At 37.2% G+C, this 27,338-nt stretch overlaps 1 protein-coding gene across 3 annotated transcripts in view; it reads right to left on the bottom strand.

The window, feature by feature from the left end:
- The window catches only part of LRRK2 (leucine rich repeat kinase 2), a 137,334-nt gene that overhangs the window by 17,196 nt on the left and 92,800 nt on the right, over positions 1–27,338 (bottom strand). For all 3 annotated transcript variants that reach the window (XM_023256946.2, XM_045061649.1, XM_045061648.1), the window contains 6 exons: positions 26,171–26,317; positions 22,427–22,527; positions 19,455–19,645; positions 13,594–13,754; positions 2,826–2,996; positions 1,490–1,590 (listed from right to left, as the gene is read on the bottom strand). In XM_023256946.2, coding sequence (XP_023112714.1) covers positions 1,490–1,590; positions 2,826–2,996; positions 13,594–13,754; positions 19,455–19,645; positions 22,427–22,527; positions 26,171–26,317 — 872 coding nt within the window. The remainder of the gene's footprint in view (positions 1–1,489; positions 1,591–2,825; positions 2,997–13,593; positions 13,755–19,454; positions 19,646–22,426; positions 22,528–26,170; positions 26,318–27,338) is intronic.

The raw sequence follows: 27,338 nt of genomic DNA, 5'->3' as shown, positions 1-27,338 counted from the left end.
ATAAATAAAGCTGGAAAATTTAGTTATCCATATGGAAAAAAACTGGATCCAGATAAAAATTTCAATTCCTAATGGGTTAAGAACTTAAACGCCAAAAGCAAAACAGTTTTTTTTTTTTCTTTTCAGAAAAAGAGCACATGAGCAGGGGAGAGGAGCAGGGGGAGAGACAGAGAATCCTAAGCAGGCACCACATTCAGCACAGAGCCTGACATAGGGCTCAGTCCCACAACACTAGGATCATGACCTGAGCCAAAATCAAGAGTTGGGATGCTTAACTGACTGAATCACCCAGGCGCCCCCAAAAGCAAAACTTTTAACCACTTTGAAGAAGCCATAGATAAATATTTGTGTGACTCTAGGAGAGATGAGGACGTCTTAAAACAGGACCTCATAATGGTAATAACCATTAAAAGGGTTGTTAAATTTATCTGTATTAAAATTAAGAAATTCTATTCATCAAGAGGCACCCTACAGGAAATAAAAAGACAAACTACAAATTCAGAAAAGAACTTTGAAGTATATATAACCAACGAGGGATTAGTATTTCTTTTTTTTTTCTTTTACTTATTTTATTTCTATGCAAATAATCCCATAGAAAAATCGGCAAAATAATGAACAGGTATTTCCCATAAGAGTAAATACATACATAACCAATGAACATATAAAGACATGGTCATCTTTAGTAGTATTTAGGAAAATGTAAATCAATACATAAGACAGTATATTTGAAAAAATTAAGAACCCAGGTAGCACTAAAATTTAGGGAGAATATATAGAGAAATGGCTACACTCACATCCAGGTAATAGAAGTGTTAAGCTGGTACGGCTTCTTCAGAAAATAATACGGATATTCATATATTCTATGATTCTGCAATTCAACTCAGGTATATACCACAAAGCAACTCGCATACATTCTGCACTAGAAAAGTACAACCATAGTCATAGCAGTACTGCTCATAATAACAAAAACCTGGAAACAGTACCAATACCCATAGATATTACCATGGGTACATATACTGTTGATCATTCAAACAGTGGAATGGAACAGCAGTGTAAATAATCAATGGCTATGTTTAACAACCTCCATAAAGCTTACAAAATAAGGTTAGAAGAGCAACTGAAAATATCTTGGTACATGACATGATTACAATTCCATTTTAACTAGAAGATGAATACAGGAAACTAAACTGGATAGCAAACATAAGGAAAAGAAAAGCAGGGATTATCTCCAAAGTTAGAAAGTGACTACATCTCTAGGGAAAGGAGAGTGATACAATCAGGAAGAAGCATATGGGGGCTTCCAGGGTGTTGGCAATGCTCTTTATTTTGTGCCATGGGTGGTGGGGAATATAGGAGTTTTGCATTATGACTGTTTTAAACTGTATGTGTATGTTTACTTATATATCTGAATATATATGTGAAGATTATATATGTGTATACATATATTGATTCTGTATAAAATATGGATAAATTTTGACTATAATCATACCTGGGCAGAAGTAGGCCTTTCTTGAGGATTTTCTTTCAAACACTTTTTAATTAACTTCTCCACCATAGGCCATGGGGCACAACCATATTCTTTAACTGGATCTAAAACATTCAAAAACATATCATGCTAGAACATTAAACAAATCAGAACAACTATTTCGTTTCCTTTCATTGTGTATGAGTGGCCCAGACCACACAAAGAAATACTCTGATCTCCATAATTCTATATTTATTATGGATCTACTTATATCACAAACTTAAAGATAATTTTTCTAGCCTTATCTCTACTAGAGACATCAAAAAAGACTTCCTGATTTTTTATTATATAAAAAAAGGCACAAATACCAATTGAATAACAGATTTTCATTCCACACCTGCATTTCACAAATACTGTGAAAAAAATTTTGTGCATATAATAATTAGACTTCTGTGGAATTACTTTTAATTTTAATACTTAAATTTGGCAAGCATTTAATCCTCATATACCTACAGTCAGTTTGTGCACATTTCTTTTTTATAAGAGGTATGCCGTTCTTCTGGTTGGTATAAACCACAGACCTGGGAATTGTCACTGGAAAGATAACTGGTAAAATAAGGGTGATGATCTGGATTGTGTTGAAAGTTTATCCAAATAATAATAAATTTTCTTTTAGTGGGCATCTTTAAAGGTCCCCCAAAAGGAGGTAGTTAAAGCTATATTCTCTGTACCTGGAACATAGCATACACTCAAAAATATTCCTTAAGTGAAAGAAAAAGCGGAAAGTATGAAAAACAGCTACATATATTTAAAAGAGTATTTTGTAAGGGGAACTGAAGTAATAATTAAGGAATGAATGACAGCATCCTAGAATTTCTTAAAAACATGAGACAACCATTCAAAATGAGATCTGATCTCACTAAACAATCATTTACTAATTCTTATTAATATTTACTACTAAAAATTATTATTATAAATAATTCAACCTTCCATTGCTGCATATAAATGATCTCCCTCCAAGAACATGAAAACGCTCCAGACTAATGAGCACATAGTAACTCTTTATAAGAACAGAAATCACTAAGCATGGAGCTCCACCAGCAATTTCCTTTTCTGAATATTCTTCTAAATTTAATACCAAATACATTAATATGAATTTGGGGTATTTTTAAAAAGCCTGAAACTGCTATCTTTCTCATGTGATTTTTATTGTGTCACAGGACTTAAGAATATTCATGCGCTAAACAAAAAATCATCAGTTGTGAAATGAATTAAGTCTACAACCACAATTAAATAACTTGGAAAGAAAGCTGCTGATATTAAAAATAATAATCTTTATTGCACATAAAATAACACTTACCAGGTAATTTCCCTTGTATTGCCAGTTCATCAAACTCATTTGGAAACTTCAAACCCTCTGCTATTCTACCTCCAGTTGTCAAGATGTCATAGAGTAGTAAGCCAAATGAATAAACATCAGCCTGCTGGTTATAAATAACATTTCCTCTTGCAACTTCAGGTGCACGAAACCCTGAAAGGAAGCAGATATATGAATAAATATGCCCATCCTGTTGGGATGAGCACTGGGTGTTGTATGGAAACCAATCTGACAATAAACTTCACATTAAAAAAATATATATATATATGCCCAACACTAGAGCCCATACACCCAAGAAAGAATATTCTTAGGCATATATGCTGATGAAGAGTCAAGGAGATAAGCTCTATACCAGGCTATGTCCTCTTATAAGGAGACATGTAGCCAGTTAACAGCCCTGTGCTACATTTCACCTCAAGGTTGATCTTGAAAAATAATAAGGATAAACATCCAATAATGATTATTAAATCATGTTTCACAATTAAAGTAAGTCTAATAAGGGGAAACAACCTATATCATTTTTCTCATTCCTAAAAATAACTATTCCCAGGAAAGTGGTGCAAACAAAGGAGGGTCAGGAGGGACAAAGGAGGGGTCAGGAGGGACAAGATTTCTAGACTTCACTCCAAGTCACTTTAACCTGACTAAAGTCCAATGCCCTCATTATTTCCAGGGCTTGTGATTCAGCTCTTCCTACCCAATGGAAAAATAAAAATTAAACCATGACTAAAAAACAAATAAAAGCCCTCTCTCTCAGGTGCTGGTTCATTACTGAAACTCTTTTAAAGGTAAATAAAACCTCTCATTTCACAATAGAAATAAATTGCTTTTAAATTCTTCAAAAAAAAAGTAATTTTAACATGATTCATAATAGTAAAAATATCAACAATTAATGAAATCCAACTATTTAAGGAAATTGGTTAAATGTGCACTATGCATTAACTTAAAAATCATTTTTAAGATGACACGTAGGACATAAATCCTAAAGGACAGAAATTTATCAAATATGTGAAAAAAAATCATTTTATCTAAGTTCATTTTCTTAGATATGATAATGGTATTGTGATTATGGAAACACACATCCTTATTCTAAGGAAATATATGTCAGTATTTTTAGGCATGGCAGCATGATGTCTGCAATTTAATTTCATGTCTCAAATTCATATACAAATAAAGTGAGAGAAAGAACAGTGTGGCATACAGTTAATAATCCATGTCAAGGGCATATAGGTGTATATTGTACTATACTTTCAGCTTTTCTGTACTCTTAAACATTTTCAAAATAAACAGTTTGGAAATATATCTGAATGTAATAATGATTATTATCCATGTGCTAAAATTATGGGTAGCTTTTATTTACCCTTTTTTAATTTTTTATACTTCTAAATTTTCTATAATGAACATACAGGATTGTTACTGTAGTTTAAATATGTAGCCAGGGAAATAATGAATTCACAGCCTTCAAGAACGAAATGACTGAATTTGGAAAGAGTTCTGTTGGACAGAGAGTTCACCATCAAAAGATGAGAGGCCCAGCAGTCCTTCACCAGGCAGGAAGGACATGAAGAATCAGAAAGATGGGATGTCATTTTTGAGTTTGATAATCCCTATTGCACTAATCGTTAACATTCTCCAGGTAACATGTTGCCACACTTGTTCATGCTCTCTCTTTCTACACACATACACTCACCATTTTCCCATATATATAATATATATATTGATCAATCTGTCAATCGACCAATTGATAGATATAATATGTATTTTCTTAGAATAAGGAAATTTTCCTACATAGCCATAATTTCATACTCATACCCTAAACTCAAGAATTGTATAAGTAATTAAGACAGTTCTTAAAAAGATCCCTAATAAACTATACCTGTGACATCATGTAAGCATAATGTAAAATATGAATACCCAATTCATATTCCTATAGCACCTTACAGATAATTTCCTAAGTATTTCATTAGCTATGCACAAAAATCACCTGTGGTGGGCAGATGAGGACTTTCCATTTTACAAATAACATAAAAATGTTATGTGTTTTCCTAAGGCCACAAAGATAATGAATGTTAAATTCAAGAGTACTTAAATGAGCTGCTCACACATTAGCTAGTTCATTAAGAATATTTATGCTTACCTTTCTAGAATGTGAAAGGGATTTTAGAGGTTAAAATAAATCTCATCCAATTATTTATTATTCATTCAACACATTTTTGGGGTATCTATTATAGCAAGGTACCACTCAAAGACTATTAAAACATTCACTATATTTTGTCTCTTGGTAAATTTGCTGTTAGAAGCAGTAGGATTTGGAATCATGGGACCTTAGAGCAGAAAAACTCAAGGGTCACTTAATCTAAATTCTCATCCAAGGCACATCCTGTTGCAACAGTTTTTAGCCCTCTAGGCATCAATCCACAGATGTTAGAGCTGCACAGAGGGTTAGAATTTTTTTTCTTAGTGAGTCAGGGGATGCTAAGAAAGATAATTGCGAGGATATGGAAAGAAATATTGACTTCAACACGGAAATGATTTTAACCTTCTTATCTTCTTCCTTTCAAAATAAATATCTTCATTGACACAATTCCCACTGGGAGAACATAATCCTTATTTATATATTCAGGAGATACCTCAATTACAATATAAGGCACTTCTAAATGCTGCTTGAAATTCACCTGATGAATTCACAGTATCTTTAGAGAATTTAAAAGTAATAAACAACTGACTACAGTGGGACAGACCACCCCCATCATCCCTGTTCTTGGCGTAGCACCGATGAAACATGTCAGGAAAATCAGAATCCAAAAGGTAAAAGAAACAAAAGTTCTGTACCTCAAAGATTCAAACCCTACATTGGCATATGCCATAAACAAGGTTGAAGGAAAAACCCTACACTTGAAAATACCTGCAATATAAGAGAGGCAAAGAGTACACATGACTAAACGCAGATTGATGAATGGTAAGGACAATCGACGAATGAATAAAGACACAAAATCATATAGAACATGAAAGCAAAAATAGGTCCTATATAATAAAGATTGCTTAGCCTCAAATGAAAAATAAGCAAATAAATGCTTTAAAAATAAAAACATTAAACATAACAAAAACATAAAACATTTTCATTTTTGGTTATGAATTTTATGAAGATTAAAAGGAGTAACAAACCCCAAATGGGAAATGAGAGCTCTAATTTGAGTGTGAAGGGAATTTTAATTTACTAACTTTTCTATGAGGCAATTAATGTTTCAAAATTCAAAATATGCACACCAGCAATACCATGCCTAGGAATTTAATTTTAAAAAATTAGTTTCATAAATGGACAGGGGCACCTGGGTGGCTCAGTTGGTTAAACGGCCAACCCTTGATTTTGGCTCGGGTCATGATCTCTCAGTTTGTGGGACAGAGCCCCATGTTGGGCTCCATGCTGATGCTACAGAGCCTGCTTGGGATTCTCTCTTCCTCTCTCTCTCTCTGACCCTCCCCAGCTTGCATGTAATCTCTCTCTCTCAAAATAAATAAACTTTAAAAAATTATTTCTTATAAATGGACAATTTAAATTTACAATTATGCCAATTAAAGCACTGTCAATATATCAAAAAGTCAGAAAAAAATTTAAATATATATCAAGATGTGGTTAAGTAAATACTGTGCATACTAGCAATGAAATGCGACGCGACTGCTAAAACTGATGTTTGACACAGAAAGATGTCCATGAAATATTAATTAGAAAAAGAAAACTAAAGCAGAATTTACAATACAGCTATTAAAAACTTAAGCACAATCGAATCTAGATACAGATATATCTCTATCTTATGACAGTGGTAAGAATTATGTCTGCTAATTTATTAGAAACACGTATTTTGACCTCCTTAATAGCATTTTCTGCTTTCACCTTGTGCCCTTATGTTTTGTAAATCAAATATTACTTTAAAGTGACTTGGCCTGGGGCGCCTAGATGTCTCAGTCAGTTAAGTGTCAGACTCTTGGTTTCTGCTCAGGTCATGATCTTGTGGTTTGTGAGTTTGAGCCCCGCAAAGGGCTCTAGACAGACAATGTGGAGCCTGTTTAGGATTTTCTCTCTCTCTCTCCCTCTCTCCCTCTGCCCCTCCCATGCTTTCTGTCAGAGTAAATAAATGAAGTTTAAAAAAAAATAAAATGACTTGGCCTGAGATGCCTCATCATGGAGTCCTTCACCTCAAAACCAAAATGACTGGGAAGAGGGGGACTGAGAGCGTTAGGACCTAAGCTGCTAACATGATGTTTGATTATCAGTCTAAGCCATGTATTCTACATGTACCTTATCACCGAGGCGTCCCCTGGAACAGCAGCTGCAAGTACTTCCAAAGTTTTCACTTTACATTTAACTATGCTTGTCACCATAGTAGTAACAGGAAGAATGAACTTTCAAGCTATGCAATTTATTCACCACTGAATTTAATTTGGGAAGAAAATGAACACTTCTACTATCACCTGCCATTGAGAAAGGTTAGAAATAGGAACATCTCCTGCATCTTCACAAAGGGACCATACTGCCACATGATCTATGGTCTAATATTATGAATGACCTCTGATGCTCATGGACCGTATCACCACACTGAAGGAATACCCTGTTTAGCATCAATGGCCCTCAAAGACTAGAAATGTCAAGTACTAACTGACATCCTAAATGTGCATTTGTTAAGTCAGGCTGTTCAAATAAGTCTTTTATTTAAGCATGTGTCACTTTTACCTCTAGCTAAGATGGAACAAGAGGGGCTAGATTTACCATTGTGCATAAAACAATGAAATAACCAGACAAAATATATGAAACACTGGACACTAGGAGCACAGGAGAGTGATCCCTGAGAGACAGCGAACCAACAAGATGAGTCCTCTGATGGCCCTGCAGAGAGTTTCCAGCCCACAGCACAGGGAAGGGAAACAAAATCAGAGCCTGGTGCCCTCTAAGTTGAGAAGAAAGAGCAGAAAGTCAGGGAAAGCAAAGGCAGGTAGAATGTGACAGGCATTGTACCAAACACTTTTTATGAATTTCTTTATATGAATTTAATTTTCACAGCAATCCCCTAAAATAGATATTTTTATTAGCTACTATTGTTTAACCAAGGAAAAAAGGTAATTTCTCTGGTCTCAGCTAGTAAGGGGTAGAGCAAGAATTCCAACTCAGTCTGACTTCACAGCCAGTGTTTAACAGATTCCAGACAGCCAAATAGTTCACAAAGTCATATCTATCTGTGCATCTCCAGAATCCACTATGGTGCCTAGAATGTGCACCATAGAGAAAGATTAATTGAAGGTGGCTATTACTTTTCAAAAATTTGGATATAAGTCCAAACTCCATTCATATTTATTTACTCTCTTAAATTTTTGTTTCTATCATAGGCGCATACTTTCAAAATCTAGAGCAAATACTTATCATCTTGTTAAAAGTGTTTCTATAAATAACATTTCCCCCCACTGTGAGACAGTACCAAAATTTCAGTTGCCCATTTTATCATCGATTCATGCTGGCATGATGCCGAGATGCAAACCTTTCGCTAACAAATAAGAATATTTTTCAATGACTTCCCCAAACTGAAAGATGCTATTATTTGGCATGATTTAAAAGGCCCTTCATGAGCTAGTGTCATACTGGGCTGTGTATCAGAAATATTTGCATGCTCGAAACACTGAAGATGTTCTTGACCCTCATTCTAGACCAGTGGCTCTTGAACTTGAATGCACATTGGAATTACCTAGAGATATTTAATAATATCAATATCTGGGCTCCATCCCAGACTTCACAGAACTTAAATCAGAATCCCTGGCAATGAGGTCCTGAGATCCATATATTTGAAAATTCTCTAGGAGCTTCTAGGCTGTGGCCAGATTGAGAGTTCCACTCCATGCTTACTAAAATAGAATTGTAAATGATACAACCCCAGGAGATACATTCTTTAAGCTCTACATGTCATCAGTACACAGCCACAATTGAAAAACACTTAACTAAATAACCCCCCATACTCCATCTATTACTTAGACCATAAGAATTTCTTGTGCAGTTATCTGAATAAAACAAGTCATATTTGGGGCGCCTGGGTGGCGCAGTCGGTTAAGCGTCCGACTTCAGCCAGGTCATGATCTCGCGGTCCGTGAGTTCGAGCCCCGCGTCAGGCTCTGGGCTGATGGCTCGGAGCCTGGAGCCTATTTCCGATTCTGTGTCTCCCTCTCTCTCTGCCCCTCCCCCGTTCATGCTCTGTCTCTCTCTGTCCCAAAAATAAATAAAAAACATTGAAAAAAAAATAAAAACAAAAAAACAAAAAAACAAGTCATATTATACCTTAGTACCTTTTGCCTGCAATGCCTACTCCTGCTTTTTTATTATTTTTTTGTTTTATTTTCTCAAACTTCCCACTTATCCTTTAAGATATAATTCCAGAATCCCCTCCTCTATGAAGGAAGTCCTGACAACTTACAGCTCAGTTAATTACTTGTTCCTTTGTGCTCTTATCACTATACATTGATTGCCTACTGAAACTGACAAAATATGATTACTGGTTTGTGTAATCCTATTTGTCATGGCAAAATGTGTGCCTCCTGGAGGGTAAAATTCACATTTATTCACGCACATTCCCCCAAATTCACTACTAGAGCAATTGCTGACATAGAGCAACTACAATATGCCAAGCCCTGTTGTATGCTATTTGTGTGGATTATTTCATTTCACCCTTAATACAACCCTATAAGGTAGGCATTATTTTTTCTCATCACAATTTTCTTAAGTGAAAACTGAGCCCCCAAAAGTAAACCTTGATCAGCACCACACAGCTATGAAGCAGTTGCACCAGTTTGGTATTTGGAAACCGTTCAGTAAATTATTGCCAGATGCCTGAATAAATGAGTAAAGAATAAAGAAAATTTTCCCTGGGGAATTATCATAACAATTACAGTATCAAAATAATTGGGAAAATGTAATTCATTGTCTAAACACCATTTTTATACAATTTTTAGACATTTTTTCAGATAAGCCTGCATTTTAACAAATGCAAAGAGGAAATAAGATAAAGATCCATAGATCAAACATCTAAGAAATTTATAAATTAGGTCTGACTATATATCACATCATGCAGAGAAACATGTTTTCTTTCCTTTTTTACTTTCAGAGAAGTATGAGTAGAGCATGTTTCATAATCTCCCTCAGATAATAGTGTATAGCCAGAGAATAACATTGTTATTTGCCCAAAGACTACTGTATTTCCATGGATGCTGGCACGGTTGAAGCCATCATTCAGCCATCCACCTCAGTCAACAATGCAACTGTCACAGGACCCAGAATTGACTGGCACTCAAGACAGGATACGATATAAATACATCTATTTAACTGAGTTAAAGTTGATGCTCTCCAAGTTATTTACAGTTGAAAGTATCCATCCCATATTTACCTTTCACAATGTAAACAGACACTGTGTCAGTCCTTGCCAATAACTGAATTGTTTCTAACTTGCATTCCAACTCTGGCACTACCTGGCATGGGCTGTGCGCCTGGGTGGCATGCATTTGCTTCTTGTATGACCCTGTAGACATTTCTAATGGTCCCTAGGCTTCAGTTTCCTTATCTGTAAACCAGGAATAGTAATAGGACCTATGTCAGACAGTCAAAAGGATTAAATGAGATAATCAACCCACACAAAAGTCTAAGCACAAGGCAGCACACTGTTCATACCACAAAAGGTCTGCTCCCATTCCCATCTTCTCTGAAACAACAGTAATGAACCCACACTCACATGCGTACAACAGAGTGAATGCACCACTGTAAGGGTAGTATAAACACACACACACACACACACACACACACACACACACAAGTTTAACAAATACATGGTCTTTTGTTTCTCTAGAAGCTTCCAAGTTAAAAGTTACAACATTAAGAGGAAAAAACCATTAAAAAGAAAAGACAGGAGATAACTGAAATCATATGAAAGGGGATGATTTTCTGCTCAAACATAATTGCTTTGGGGAAGGAAAAGTCTGGTGATGGTGGTTAGCAGTGGTGACGGTTACTGTTATTTAAAATTTGAGGTCAAGTTTTGGGCTGAGACCATCGGAAGTTCTCTAACAATAATGAATTCAGTAATGTTAAAGAGAAGGTCTGGGATATAGCAAGAAAAAAATGCTTACAACGTATTAAGCAGCCCAGGGGAAAAGAGGACAGAATAGAAGGGATCAGGCTTTAGGTTTTTCTGTCATGATCTTTCTCCATGTGTATGTTGTGACACATTGATATAAAAGATTAAAAGGATCAGTAACAAGTATCTGGCTTGTTGTGAAAAAGTAGTTGGATATTGAACTTTAGGCAAATTTTGACCAAAACCAGGAAGCCATGAGTCTGAACAGAGTTGAACTGAGCCCAGCCCACTGAGGGAGGTGGCAGGTTTGAGTTCCAGGTCATAGTCACCAGGGACCACATAGAACAACTGTCCAAGAAGCTGAACAAGGCTTCAACAATAGGATTTCTACTCCATGAACACCATTACCGGATTAGGAGTTGGAGGGGGAACAAACTGCAGGCCCCAGGTGAACGGCTTGGCCCACTTTCATGTCACACAAGAGTAATGAACAGATCTCCTAAGAGAAGACCCCTCATCCTGTGCCCACATTTTCAAGGCAGGAATATGTAAGGCCTATGGAATTCCATCCCCCACGATTCTTCTTCCAAAACTATACTTGACAATGTCTGCTGTTCCTGATGGCCCCATCATTTTGCTTTATTTTGATTTTTTAGTAACTAAAGATGAAGTATTTAAGCCTCTTTAAGTACGTGTTAGAGTTGCATGTAATCGAGGAGAGAGATTTAGGATTTAAAGCCAAATAGCTCTGGATTCATTTCTCACTTAGACCGAGTTCTTATCTTGACCACTTACTGCGTGACTTCCTACAAGTACAGAATCTTGCTCTGAGCCTCAGCTTCCTCATTGTACAGATGAGAAGATAAAAGCTAACTTTCAGCCTTGGCATGAGGCTAAGATATCATGTGTCTAACGTACTTGGCACTGAGCCTGGTACACAGCAGGTGCTCAAGAGATAATATTATTTTATTATTATTAAACCCAGTGACACATGCAGCCATATGTACTTTGAAAGGTTTATAAGAGGGCACACTCTACTTTCAATACATAGGTATGAAAAACAAAAGGGAGGATAGATATTTGAAGCAAAAATAAAACCAGGCATCGGAAGCTGGGGCCATCTGCTCATCTAAGTACGTAAGTGGGGGGGTAGGAGGGAAGGGGGATGGTTAAAGAACAAACTAGTATTTTTGCCTACTTTCAGACATCCCCTGTTATCTTCCATTTTAGGCATCTGTTTTAACTGAGCTACAATCATCAAAATGATGTAAAGTCACCTGTAACTTTATTTACAAATAATAAACAATACAAAATTCTCTGAAAATGGAGCTGTTCCCCCAAACATAAGTCAACCCCTCAATCTTCTATTCCCACTCAAACTAAAAGCCAAAACACAAGATGTCTGTACAGAGCACCTGTCCTATGACTATTTCTTACTAAACAGAACCTGAGACTTTGATGAATCTGAGACTAGAAGAAAGAGAATGGGAGTTGAGAAAGGAACAGGATCCCATGGAGTAGAAAGTAATGTGAAAGAACACGTCTAAACACTAAGCCCATGCAAACACAAGAACACAGAAAGTGGATTTTCACTGGTAGAAAGGTAACAGAAGTAATAGGATTATTAGAACAGGCATGAAAAACAGGGGCTGTGGATGATCCTAAAAAGCAACATTCAAATCTAAGGCAAGAAAATTATGTCTTTGATTTTTGGAGATAATAGGTATAATGGCATCCAGAATGGGTACGTTTCACTTTACATAGTAACCATGACTCATCTTGCTATAGAGGGCCAAAGACAGAAGCTGTTTTTAGGTATTGAAGTATTAACAACTAACAAATTTTGAAGAAAGAAAACTGAAGTGCAGGATTTAAAGGCTTAAACTCCTGTACCAATCTACCAATAAAGAAAGAAAGAAAGAAAGAAGAAGAAAGTATGCCTGTTATCAAAAACAGTACAACTGAAAACTCTAGGCCCTAAGTCCCTATCTGAAACTCTTAGAGCCAGAAGTATTCAGAAACTCATACTTTTTCATATTTAAGAAAGTTAATAATAATGCATATAATTCCATAAACTCATTAAGATTGGGGCCAGCACCCTGTACTCAAATGTGCTCTTTTCTGCCATGAAACATACGCATATTCACACTGAGCATACGTGTGAGAAATAAAGACTGTATTAAGCATCAAAGTAGTTGGGGTCAGATTTTGCCACTAAATCAGTTATAAAAAAATTCTTTGGGTTTTCCAAGTTCTTTGGATTTCAGAGTTACAAGAAATGGTTTGGGAATCTGAATTTAGTTTGTCGCCTAAAGGTAAATGTGAACAGTACCCAGATTGAAATTTTGCTGTTCCTTTTTCACCACTTCTGGAGTATCAAAATGTTTTAAAAATCCAACTTTTAAAAATATAATTTGACATCAAACATTATCTACTTTCCCCCATGGCAAATTATATCAGTAGATCATTTCTCCCCTACAGAATACAATGATTAAAGTCACTATGTACTGGCCACAGTTATTCACACAAGAAATATCTGTTCACTACGTGATAAGACATGGCGTTCTCTTCATTCTCCTGAACTTACAACTGAAGTCCCTGGTTATCCATCCTGAGGAAGGAATTACCAAGCAAACCTTGTCACGTACCTGGTGTGCCCTCTGATGTCTTTATCCCCATTCTACAGCAATACTGAGCAATCCCATAGTCAGCAATCTTTGCGATGATGGCAGCATTGGGGTACAGGGTGAAGAGCAGCACATTGTGGGGCTTCAAGTCACGGTATATGATCATGGCTGAGTGGAGGTATCTGCCAGAAAACACACAGGCAGAGTCATTAAAATGTGATTATATTATTACAATTTTTGTCGTGATTTCATTAAATATGTACGTACCTCTATTATCCAAAGCATCAAAAATTCTGTGCTAAGTTTGACCCCTCAAAGCGAAGAGATATCATAGAAGGGAATGAAAACATGCAAGCCAAATATTACAAAATGAGCTTATGCTTTTAAAACCAAACAACAAACCAACAAAAAAAACAGGTCAATCCTGATACGTGAGTGATTTAAACTTTAAGGCACAACCAGTTCAAGCAAAGTACCAGTTTTTGGTGAGTTTTCTTTCATATGCTTAATAATTACTGAAAAGGAATTCTGAATTCTCTCAAAGGTCATATGACTATTTTAATTAGTTTAAAATGTAAATATGTTAAATATGAGTTGATAGTATTTTGCTGTAACTCCCATTTACTTACTAGTTCTGATTTTGTTAAAACCATATAGAAGTTTATCTTAGCTTCTAAAATTCTCTCTATTCCATTTCTCTTTTGATATTTATTTTTCTCTGACTAAAATGTTTCCTAATTTGGGGGAAAATATTTTCACCTTTTTCAATAATAACAAATCAACATAAGAAACTTTTCTAGCTATCCATATCATATTCTGTTCAAAGATGTAATTTACTTTCAACCCAATTCTATTATGAATTAAGGCTAACAAAGAACATTTTGGACCCAGAGTTGGAACGAGTAAAACAATGTCTTGGTGATATCGGATGATGTTAAAGTCATCTCCTTCAGAGACTGATCCAATCAAATATAAGTGCTAGAGTTGGACACTGCAGGTAAAGATTAAAAAACACAATGAAGTTTTAATCTGAACCAGGTCATGTCTATTCTGGCAACACAGCAAGAGAACTACTCCTGTGCTCCAACAAGTAAAGTAATTCCATCACCACCTTTCCTTACATATTCACAAAGTTCAGATTCCCCTGCACCCCCAGCTCAGTCTTCCCTGCTCCATGATGTCAAATTTGCTATAGCTCTCCACGTGATCTCCCAGGCAAATTATGACCTACCTTGAAAGGACAATTTTTTACAGAACTTAACAGAGGTAAATTTAAATCCTTTCTTTGTTGGCGGCTTTCGGTTTGGGTTCACACTGTATCAATAAATATTTACTCCATTACCTAATACGAATCACTGCTAGAGGGATTATGAGCAGAGTGGCAGCGATACTCTAAACTTTCCATTGCATGATGGCCTGAAGTGTACGTATCATTTAATTGCATCAGCTACTGCACAAGTTTCTTTCTCTTCCAGGATGTAGTCAGGACATTTGACGTTAGGCCTACTCATTTCGCTCTACATATTTTTGGCTGAAAAATAAGATAAACGTACTAATGAAGTTGACCTTAACAATAAGCAATGGACTCGAGAGAAAATTTACTAAGGGCTTACTGAAAGGCCATTAGCTACCCTTGCCCTGTTGAAGAGAAAAGCTGGGAGATTAAGAAGAAAAAAGTTAAAGCCAAGTCATGCATAATTGAATAGCATCCAAATCCTTCCTAATGCATGCCTCTTTCAGAATATTTATAGAACATAGACTCTCTCAGAATACTTCTCAAAGGTTAAAAAAATACTTAAACTTAATTTGAAATAATGTCTGTGGGAGGGAAAGATTAACTGGGTTAGTTAAAATGTTCAATTACAGAATTTAATCTTAAAAAGTACAGTTTTAATAGCTTCTAATACACTAGCAAAATAGCTTTTGATATATTAACAAGTGCAGATCTTGCCTTACTGAAAATAATTCAGCTGTAATTTATGCATTATGTGACAATGAACACTGTCAAATATTTTATTAAAATAAACTGGTCCAAACTCAGTTAGTCATTCTTTAATTGTGATTATCATCCGGGTTGCTAAGAAACTCCTTTCTTTATAATTGAAAGTAAACTTTATCTCATCCTAAATAGAATAGAGTCTAAAAAATGAGATGCATTCATTCACATAACAAATCTGTATTGGGTGTCTATGAGGGCCAGTCACTAGGGGATATAATAATATCCTTATATCTTATATATCTCTTATATCCTTATATCTCCACTCCTGAGCAGTCACAATCTAGAAGGAGAGACAGGTTATCAAACAAGATTGCAGAACTGCAGTGGGTACCAAATGCTAGAAAAGCCAGAGAGAGAGAAAGAGAGCTAAAGATAGCAAAGCAGACTCTCCCACTAAACTGCAAGTTTTCAACCTTGATAAGATAATACACATAAGGTCTGCCTTTTCCTCTCCAGCACCTAACACAAAGCCCTGCATACAGCCAACCCAAGAAACTTGTGCCAGAGAGACCATCTATTCAGAGCTTCATCGTGGAGACCGTATGTGAGCAAATTCTACAGGAAAATGAATTCTCTAGGCAGACAAGTGTGTGAAAAGAGGAATGACAAATGAAAGAAAGACATGGATGTCCAGGAAAAGTCAAGACCCTCAGAATGGTCAGAATGTAGAGTGAGGGCAGTGGAAAGGCAAGAGGCATACACACAGAGTTCTGATGCTCTGCCAAGTAGTTTGCATGTATTTCACAAAGAACTCGGAACTCCCAGGGAATTTCAAGCATAATTAGATTTTTATTTTAGCATAAATATTCTGATAATTCCCTGGAGGTACTGGACCGAGGCAGCAGTAGTGGCATAAAGATAAATGAAATGATAATGTGAAATAAATGAAAAAGATAATATGAAATAGTCAAAGACCTGGTGGCCAAATGGATACTTACTTTTGGGACGAGAGGGGTAGCCTAGATGTGACTACAGGGATTGCCGTCAGCAAGTGGAAGACACAAGGGAAGGAACAGATTCATGGTGGGAGGAAGTAGCAGAGAGAATAAACTCAATTTTGTAAATAATGAAACAAAGAAACTTATGGAAAATACAAGTGACGGGGCGCCTGGGTGGCGCAGTCGGTTAAGCATCCGACTTTAGCCAGGTCACGATCTCGCGGTCCGTGAGTTCGAACCCCGCTTCGGGCTCTGGGCTGATGGCTCAGAGCCTGGAGCCCGTTTCCGATTCTGTGTCTCCCTCTCTCTCTGCCTCTCGCCCGCTCATGCTCTGTCTCTCTCTGTCCCAAAAATAAATAAACGTTGAAAAAAAAAATTAAAAAATACAAGTGACCATATCTTCATAGGTAACTGAGAATTACGATAAATAGCTCTAGGGAGAAGACTGAATTAGGAATGAAAGCTAAGAGAGTAGGCAATACTGTAAGAGAGAGAATATGTAATGTGAAAAAAGTTTTGTATATCTTTCTAAACAGCTCCATCATTTAAGGGACTCCAGAGGAGTGTGACATTATTGTCTCTTTCTACCTCTGTATTTACAGTTCTATGCTGAAATTTGAGGAAACAAACATTAATGCTCAGTTTTTAAAAATATACTTAGTGCTGGTAGAAGACTAAAAGCTACCGAAATCTACTAGCTTCTTGAGGCACAAGATCCAGAAAGTTGTCTTGGCATTAGGCTGAGAAGAAATCAGGTGAAGTAAGGCAAAATATGCTGAGATTTCATTTACTTCATCAGAAACAGCAGGAGTTGTTAAAGTAGGTCTCAGAGAACCAGAATAAGCTACCTTAGAGGTGAGGTCTTTCACATGGTGGTGAATGAAAGATAGAAATTCATCATTTTATAAATAAGCAGTCTGGGAATTATGTGGAAGAATTAGGGGAAAACTAAGATCTGGACTTAGGAAAGTGACTGATTCCGCTCTGAAATACACCAGACGTTGTTGCCTGTTATCTGGATTAATTTAACACATGGTTCCCCCTGGTGTTCAAAAGCAGATATACCAACCCAAATCCAAACCTCCGCAATACTGTTTCATTAATAATCTGTATGATTTTCGGCAGTTTCCGGAGTCTTTCCAAAAAGGAAAACCTATTTATTTTATGTGTCTTTTATAGTCTCTATACACTATTAAGTTGTATCTTCCTGGTTTGGTCTTATTTGTTTGTGAGCAGTGTTTCTTTGTGTTCCTTGCCATCTATTCCATTCACATTTCTGGACACTGCCTGAGAGGAATAGTCACCGTATTTCAGAAGGGAAGGAAGGGAAAGAAATTTGCATTCACTGTGTGGTTATATGTGCCAGGTACTGTATTCTTCCCTCTCTCCTATCTCCATCTCTCTCTACTGCCCACACATATTTACTGGGGGTTCACCATTCCAGGTGCCAGGGATATGAAGGTGAACAAGATGGCAAGTCCAATCACGGCCCTTAGATACCCGGCAGCAGAGACAGATAATGAACAAACTCTTTAACTGAAAATATAAAGAACAGCAGGCAGTGATCAGTGCTACAGGTGCCAGAGAGACGTAAGGTGGACAGGGACATCCCCTCTGAGAGGAGACCTAAAAGAAATGAGAAGTGAGCCAAGAGGATATCTGGGGGGCAGGCTCTCCTGGTCCAGAGAAGAGCTGGTATAAAGCCCTGGGCACATCCGAGAAACTTCAGAGAAGCAAGTGGCTGAGCACAGTGACTGAAGAGTGAGATAGGAGAGGGTTGAAAACAGGACAAAGACTTAAGCCAACTTCCACATAGAAAAGCCCCCTGGCCACTGCCATGTGAAAAGGAATACGGGACAAAGGTGAGAGCAAGTGGGCTGGTTAGACAAGGAGCCATGACGGCGGCTCAGACACTGCGGGTCAGCAGAGAGGCTGTGAGGAGTAGCTTCATGAAGATAGGTTTTGATGGCACTGCTGAAAGTATTTGCTGAAGGATTAGGTGTGGGATGTGAGAGAGAGGAAGGAAGGAAGGACGACTCCAAGGTGAAATAAGTGTGTGACTGGAGACGGGGACAGTGGTGGAGAAGGAAATTCAGACTTTAATCTGGGATGTCTCCAATTATCACAAAGTCCTTGAAATGTCACGCACTGTAGTAGTCACAGTTTACAGACTCTGACAGATGAGTTTCGGAGGTATAAAATCACAGGTATGTGTGTGGAGCAATGACTTCTCCTAGTCCCTCTGTCTCCCAAGACCGTGGCCCTTCTGCTCTTTGGTGCTGCCTCCCCAGCACTCTGTCATGGTACCAGCTGGCTGCAGGATTGGGTATGCCTTGGACACAGAAAATCACTTCAGTCCCCTTCAGAAATATGGACCAATCTTTCTTTATTAGAATTGTCCATGATACCTGACACTTTCCTTGGCACTTTGAAATTTAACCTGTATTTTTATAGGGCAAGGAGGTCACTACAGTTTTAAGAAAATGAGCTCTGGAACAGGTTTCCTGGGCCCAAATTCTTTTTTTTTTTTAATTTAATTGTATTTATTTTGAGAGAAAAAGAAAGTGCAAGTGGAGGAGGGGCAGAGAAAGAATTCCAAGCAGGCTCTGCACTGTCAGCGTAGAGTCCGATGCGGGGCCCGAACCCACAAACCATGAGATATGACCTGAGCCAAAATCAAGAATTGGACGCTTCACCGACTGAGCCACCCAGGTGCCCCCCAAATTCTACTCAACTAAGTATGATGTTCTGCATGGTCTTCCTACTCTTATTTTATGGAATTACAAAATCTGTTCAGGGAAATGGTAGTTTTTCCCTCAAGTTGTTTGTGAAATGTTACTGGGACATGATATTACTGGAAAGTGCTATTCTCCAAGCCCTGGGAGGAAGTTGAGGCTCACTCTTGTCACATGCAGAGTAGAAAACCACATGACCTAATTAATTACCTCAAGCCATCAGCCACATGGAGTGCAATCCTGTGCTGTAGGGTTCTGGTGAGACTGGCTTTGTCCTGCTGAAGCAAGCGGTCCAGTGAACCCTTGGAGGCTAACTCCATCACCAACATGCGAGGACGAATCCCAGCTGCCAGCAAAGATATTAAGCTGGGGTGGTGCAGGTGGCAAAGGACCACCAGCTCCTACAAAGGGAAAAAACCATTTAAGAGTACTATAGCCCCAGTACCTCCTTCCTTAAGTGTCTCAACACTTTGAGTGTGGTTTTCTCTGGGTAACTGGATTATAGCAAATGTTCCATTTCTTCTTTAATCTTTTTTGTATCTTCCACATATTCAGGAATAAATGACTGGTTTTAAAAACGTATTCTGAATGAAAATGTTAAGTTCTATCTTTCCTTATTGCTTTGCGTTTTTCAGAACATTTAATACAGGGTCAGTACCCCTGCTGTGGTCACACGATCAGGTCACATCAATCTTATCTAATGAATCCTAGTTAGCCACAGAGTCCTTCTCAGGCCAGGATTCTGAGCAGCTGCTACTAATCAACTGCAATTGGCATGTGAGGTACCACCTGCCTATCATTTCTGGTTTAATGACCAGAAAAGCTTACTGAGGGTATCTAAGCCCATGGGAATACATGGTATCACTCCTCTTGAAACTTCTCTAATAACTTTCAGTTACTTTTGAATTAAAACCCTGTGTACTCACACAGCCTCCATGGCCTGACCTGATCTGGTCCCCGCCCATCTCTCAAAACCCATCTCCTTCTGTGTCTTCTCCTCTTCATGCGGCACCCTTCTGCCACACTGGTGTTCACTCAATTCACCGCGCATGCCCAGCTCCTTCATTCCAGCCACTGGGCCTTTGCCCCTGCTGGTCTCTATGCTCTGAAACCCCTTCACCCTTCTGAAGGCTTCTCATCATTCTGATCTTAGCTCAAATACTCTTACTTTCTCAGAGTAACCTGCCTTGAACCACCCTCGCTAAAGCAATCCCCAGCTGCAAGAATCTCTCTCCAAAAAGTCCAAGATACCATTTTAGCTTGAACAGAGAGGTCTCCATTCTGATGTAATCCTCTCCCTAGACCACATCCTGTGAGACTTTACAATCTCCTTTATATGTGGTTTGTGAATTCCACATATACTTTATTCTGCATATTTCACTTTACTCTGAAGGCCTAATTTAGTTGAAATTTATAGTTCATGTGATATTAAATTGATTCATGTTATAAACTGTGATTTCTGTCTGCAGAACCTCTGCTTCCTAAAAACCAGCTTCAAAGATGAGGAGTATCAGTGCCAACTGCATTTGTCAGGAAAGTGGAGTGTGGAGAATTCTGCAAGCTGAAGAAGAAAGGCTGAATACCCTGAGCAGGGATTTTCCAAGAACAAAAGCTTCAGACTGCAATCATATTTCCTCAGTGGATAAAAACCTTTTTTTTTTTTTTTTTTTTTTGCCTCTGTCTGATTATCCCCGTTGGTTAAAACTGATGAGAACCAGTCAAGTTAGGTCCGTTTTCTTTCATAGGCACAGACAGAAGCTGAATCCAAATTTTCCATCCTAGAAAAGCAGCTCACTGATTTCAAAGAGAAAGGAGCAGGAGACTGTAATAGATCAGCCCCAGTTCATGACCACTGGTGGAATGACCCTCAGAATGTGGCCCGGAACACTGCAGTGCTTTCCTTTTCTTTCTTTCTTTTTTTTTTTTTTAAAGAAGCACATTATGTACGCTCTACTCTTACTATTTCTTCTATCATTTCCTTGGTTCCCCTAGCTGCCTACACACTACTCAGTCCTGTATACATTCTTAATGTTTTGATTTCCAACAGGGTTCCCTGAGCACACTGAATAAAATATGGAACATACATTGACGACTAATGACCAACGCTGAAAAATCAATTTATACAACCAATTGCCTACAGATTGAAAGAGACTGTGCCCAGATTTGGTTCATAGACTTGCTTCTATATATAAAATGTTTATTAACTTATTTGTAAAGCCACAGTGTAGCTTTTGGTATTACTAATAAAATTACTCCAGGATATTTTACACAGACATGGAATTATTTTCATGATCCATAATTAATGTATTGTAACTGGTTTTGTTTTGTTTTGTTTTTTTTAGTTTGCACATGTCATTTAGTTTTAGATTTAGGCACAAATTATTTTCTTTAAGTAAGAATGAATAGATTCAAAAACATAGTTGAGTTCTGGCATAAGATTATAGAATTTGAATTGGATTTTACCACTCTTCTTACCCTCTCTCTCTCTCATTCCTACTGTCAGGAAAGACTCAGAAAACAGAGTAAATCCTCATTGGTACTCAAAACCAGACAGGGTACTGGAATGACCACTGTTTGCTTTGCATCCAATATCCACTCACTTTTCTTTCCTCCTAAGGGTACTTTGATTTTTGCTGAGGCATTCAATCCTCACCCCAGTAGCCCATGAGCTTAGGAAGAACTGACTCTAACCCCAACCTCGGGAAAAGGTGGGAATATTCTAAGTAATAGCATTCACGTTACCATAGAGACTGATTGAGTAACACAGGCCTAAGTCCATCGGTGCAAAGCACTATCCTGGACATAAGTGCTTATGGAGAAAAGAACATGTGATATAAGTGAAGCCAAGAGAGATTTTTAAATGCGTATCGGATTTGGTTCCTTTGAAACACAGGACCTCAAAAGAGGTACCTTCTTTTCTTCTGTACTTGGGGGGAGGTAACTGTGAAGCCTGGGACAAAAATTCTCAGAATACTGTCTTTTCTTTGTTTTTCAACAGGAGAAACAAAACAATCTCTTTTTTTTTTACTCCATAAAGAGGGACAAAAGTGGGATTTCATAACTAAACTCAGATAGACTTTGGGGGGAAATGTGATCATTTTGCATTTTCATAAACACATGCAAAACCAGAGTTCCAGGAGGTTAACATGTCTGATTTAATGTAGTAATATTGGATTTCTTACTTGTCTTAACAATCTAAGTGATGTATGTTTATTGAAAATCTTCACAGCCACTTCTTCTCCTTCATAGGCTGCTCGATAAACAGATCCAAAACTGCCATCACCTTTTGAAAAGAAAAGTACAAAGCACTTCTGTTAATCTGTCCAAGCAGAAAAGCTAGATAAATTATTTTGGTTGTGATTATATATGTTTTATACATGAAGAGAAATCTGACCCATGTGTTTCATTGAATCAAGTCTCCTTTGATGCTTCCTCTTCCTTCTGCTACTGTGTGAACTACAATGCACCTGAAGATTGTGTTTCAACCTTCTCGTCTTCCATCTACACACTCCCCACGCAATTATGTCACCGACTCCGTAACTCCATCAATTCCGATACGTTGAGTGTTTCCACATCTTAATTTACAGCCACAAGCCACTTCTGAGCTCTAACCTATATTTACAACTTTGCATTGGAGACCACTGGCATGCCCTTCCAAATCTCAACCATGCTCCATCACAAGCCACATTCATTATCTTGTCTCCAAACTAGTTTTCATTCCATTTCACATATCTTATTTAAAAAAAAATTTTTTTGTGTGGTCATTATGGACTCAAAACCAAAAAATCATCTTAGCTCTTTGCCCTGTGCCTCCTTTCCATTTCCACTCCCTTGGTTCTTTCTGCCTAGACCATGGAGGCATCCTGAGTTCATTACCTCCAACTCAGTCTACCTCACCTGCAAAATCAATCTCCCTATAATTACACTTTGTGACACTTTTTTGTTCAAAAACAAATTATTCTATGCTGTCTGCCTAATAACATCCCAAATCAGGCACATACCAACCTGTAGCTCCGAATTTCCCCTGAGGCTCTCTTCCTGCCCTACTGCTCATTCCCTAGGCTCCAGCCCAGTAGTTCTCTGGGTCTGGGCTGCAGGAGATACCTGAGGAGCTTCTAAAAATACCAATGTCTGAGTCCACCCTCAAAGATTCTGACCTAATTAATCACAGGAGTTACTGGTCATTAGGATTTTCTTTTAATTCCCTAGGTGATAGTAATGACCAACCAGCCAGGGTTGAGGACAACTGTCCTGGAAAACTGAAAGAGCCAAAATCTCCTCATCATGCTTGGTATCTTCAGGCTTCCATGCCCTTGTTATGCAGTTACTTAAAGAGCTCCGCTGCTCCATCATCTCAACTCTGTAGTGTTTATCAAGTCTATAAAGTACAATACATACTGAGATAGCAAGGCCTGAGAAATCAACCATGATCAGCTCCATGGGCTATTACTCTTCACTGACATACAGTATAGCCTTTGTACAATATTTGTGATTCTCATACAGTGTTTTGAAATATAAGCACTTGACCGACATAAGTGAATGAACTCAGAAAGATCTACAAAGAAATAGAACCATGTTGAGACCTCTTATGTCTAAGTGGTGAAATTATGCATCTATGGGAAGCTTAGATATTTTACATTTTTTAAATATTTTTGTATTTGTATTAATTGCGTATTTTAATCTCTATGATAAGTATATGTAAGCATATATTATGTTCAGAAACAATGCACATTAAAAATATATTCATAAAACAAGTCTATTAATATACACAAATCTATTAAGAGGTGTCATATAGGAACTGCTATGTCAGAAGGAAAATGTCAACTGAAGGCTTGAAATTCACTCCCATCCTACAAGGAAAATGGAAATGAATGACCTCTATCATATTACCCTAGCATACTACAAATAATGAATGGGGAGTCTCTGATTATAAAATGTTTTTATTTTTTTAATATTTTTAATGTTTATTTTTGAGAGAGAGCACAAGAGCAAGCGAGGGAAGGGCAGCGAGAGAGGGACACAGAGGATCGAGGCAGAGGCTCCATGCTGTCAGCACAGAGCCCAAAGCGGGGCTCAACCTCACGAACTGTGAGATCACGACCTGAGCCAAAGTGGGACGCTTAACTGAGTCACTCAGGTGCCCCATAAAATGTTTTTGGAAGGATATATCTCATTTATTTACATCAGTGATTCTCAACTAGGGTGATGTTGCTCCCCTACCCCTACCCCCTATGTTTTTCAATGTCTAGAGATATTTTTGATTGTCACACCTGGGGAGAGGGAGGTGAGGAGATACCATTAACATCTAGTAGGTAGAGGCCAAAGATGCTACTAAACATTCTACAATGCACAGGACTGCCCCCGTAACAAAGAATTATTCAGTCTAAAATGGCAACAGTGCAGAGTTTGAGAAACCCTGATCTAGATTGTGAATGAACATGAAATTTATGGGTCTATGGGGCATGAGACTAGAGAATGAGGAGTACTTATATAAGCACTTTACTTGCTGTGTAATTAATGAAATACAGAACACAGGTGCTTTTGAAGGTGGTCAAAAGGTACAAACTTCCAGTTATAAGATAAAAAAATACTGGGGATGGAATGTCCAGCATGACAACATGTTGAAAGTTGATAAGAGAGTTAATCTATGAGACCTCAACACAAATAAAAAATATATATATTTGTTTCTTTTTCTTTTATTTTGCATCTAAATGGGATGACCATTTCTAACTAAATTCATTGTGGTAGTCATTTCATGATATATGTAAAGTCAAATCATTTGCTGTATACCTTAAACTTCTACAGTGCTGTATGTCAATTATATCAATAAAACTGAAAAAAAAAATCCCACAGGTGCTTCAAAACGAACTTTGTGAGCATTTCTACATATGCTGTGCAAAGGGTCCTTATGCACTAATAAAAGATATTTTGGGGAGCTTTGTCTGATGGCTTGAGACTCCTTCAGAGAAAGAATATGTATGTGTGGTATTTACCTGCACCCTTTGAATCAGAGGTCAAGTCTGGTGTTGGTTAAGATCTAGGATTTAGCATTGACTATTCAGCATTTGGTGTTAACCCACTACTACTAATATATTCATTTCCAGAGTTCCAAAATATTCATTCTAAAATTCTCTATGTAAAGAATAAAGGTACCAAGCAGTTTATTTACCTTTACATGTCATGTCCCAAATTTTAGACATTCTCTGTTAATAGTTTTAATGTATTGACATATTTCAGGCATTCTCTGTGGAAATTTTATTAAAATGAAGCGTATACACACAGACAACAACCAATATTCTACAAAGTAAAGCCAGAATTGTCCTCAAATAGTTTACATTAAATCAGTGCTCTTCACAGTTCCCAATGACTCTCAAGAAGGCTTAGAACTTGAGTATGTCACCAAATTAATGCTTCTGAATTTTTAATCCCAAATTGTTTTATGAATATTTTCATGAGAATTCATGCCTGTCATCCTAAGGTACAAAACTGCTACTATGAGTACCTAGAAGTGTTGTTCCTTTACTTATTCTGTCTGAGACTGAAAAATGACTGCATTACACAACTGAAAATCTCCTTATCTCCCTCCCCCATTTCTGGCACTTAAAGCAAATGCAAGGATATATTTCACAAATGTGTGCTTTTATTGTAGCCCCATTCTTATCTCGAACCTAGTCTATTAGAATGTGTGCAAACCAAATTCTTTATGTGACACGTTACTTTAAAATATATCATTCCAATTATAACATTAATCATTATATCACTATAATAACATTGTATCATTATAACGATAACATTATATCATTCCATTATAACAAATATATGAAGACACTAAAAACTATGATAATATAATTATATTTGAATATATTCTAGATTATAAGGAAAAATTATATCCTAGTTTTTATTCTCAAACCAACAAAAACAGTTACCTAAGAGGAATTCTGGAGCTTGTTCAAATTCCAATTCATCATTATTCAACATAATATTTCTAGGCAGGTCAGCCAAAATTAAGTCAGGAGCAATTTGAGATATAGGAATGGTGAGCCTTGGTTGCTCCGGATTGACTAGAAGGTCTCCTGAGAAGTACATAAAACATTTATTACAAGCAGACTTTGAAAGATGAACGTAAATGTGCGCTTTTGACTTACAAAAATAATCACATTTCCTACGATTTCTAATCACTCTCTTAGGTTATCTTACCAATCCTATTTTTCTCTAGAAAATTTGAGAAAGTTTTAAAGGTTTAATTAATACCTACCTACCTGGAATGTTAAAAACTCATTCCTAGGTTCACTCATTAGAAACTAGAGTTCAGAACTGCCTTAGACTATCTGACATAGATTAGGAAATAATCTATTCTCTTAACCACCTTCATGGGGGCACTTATTATATGGTTAACAAGTTGTAAGTTATTTCTCTGTATCATCTATTTTATTTTTTATGCAAGTATAATTAATATAAAGTGTTATATTAGTCTCAGGCATATAATATAATGATTCAAAAATTCTTGACATTTCTCAGTGCTCATCATGATAAGTGTACTCTTAATTCCCTTTACCTATTTCACCCATCCCACAACCCACCTGCCTTCTGGGAACCACCGGTTTGTTCTCTGTATGTAAGCATCTGGGGTTTTTGTGTCTCCTTTTTTTTCTTTGTTTGTTCATTTGTTCTATTTTTTAAGTTCCACATATGAGTGAAATCATATGGTATTTGTCTCTCTCTGTCTGACTTATTTCACTTAGCATTATACTCTCTAGGTTCATCCATGTTGTTGCAAATGGCAAGATTTCATTCTTTTTATGGCTGAATAATATTCCTGTGTGTGTGTGTGTGTGTGTGTGTGTGTGTGTGTGTGTGTGTGTATACACACCACATCTTCTTTACAAAAACATCTATAGATGGACACTTGGGTTGCTCAACATCACTAATCATCAGGGAAATGCAAATCAAAACCACAATGAGTTATCACCTTACACCTGTCAAAATGACTACAATCAAAAACAAGAAATACCAAGTGTTGGCAGGAATGTGAAATTAAAGGAACCCTCAAGTGATGTTGGTAGGAATACCAGTTGGTGCAGCCACTGAGGACAA

The sequence above is a fragment of the Felis catus genome, chromosome B4 (assembly GCF_018350175.1).
Source record: "Felis catus isolate Fca126 chromosome B4, F.catus_Fca126_mat1.0, whole genome shotgun sequence".
Classification (NCBI taxonomy): domain Eukaryota; kingdom Metazoa; phylum Chordata; class Mammalia; order Carnivora; family Felidae; genus Felis; species Felis catus.
This window is presented reverse-complemented; position numbering and strand designations above follow the sequence as displayed.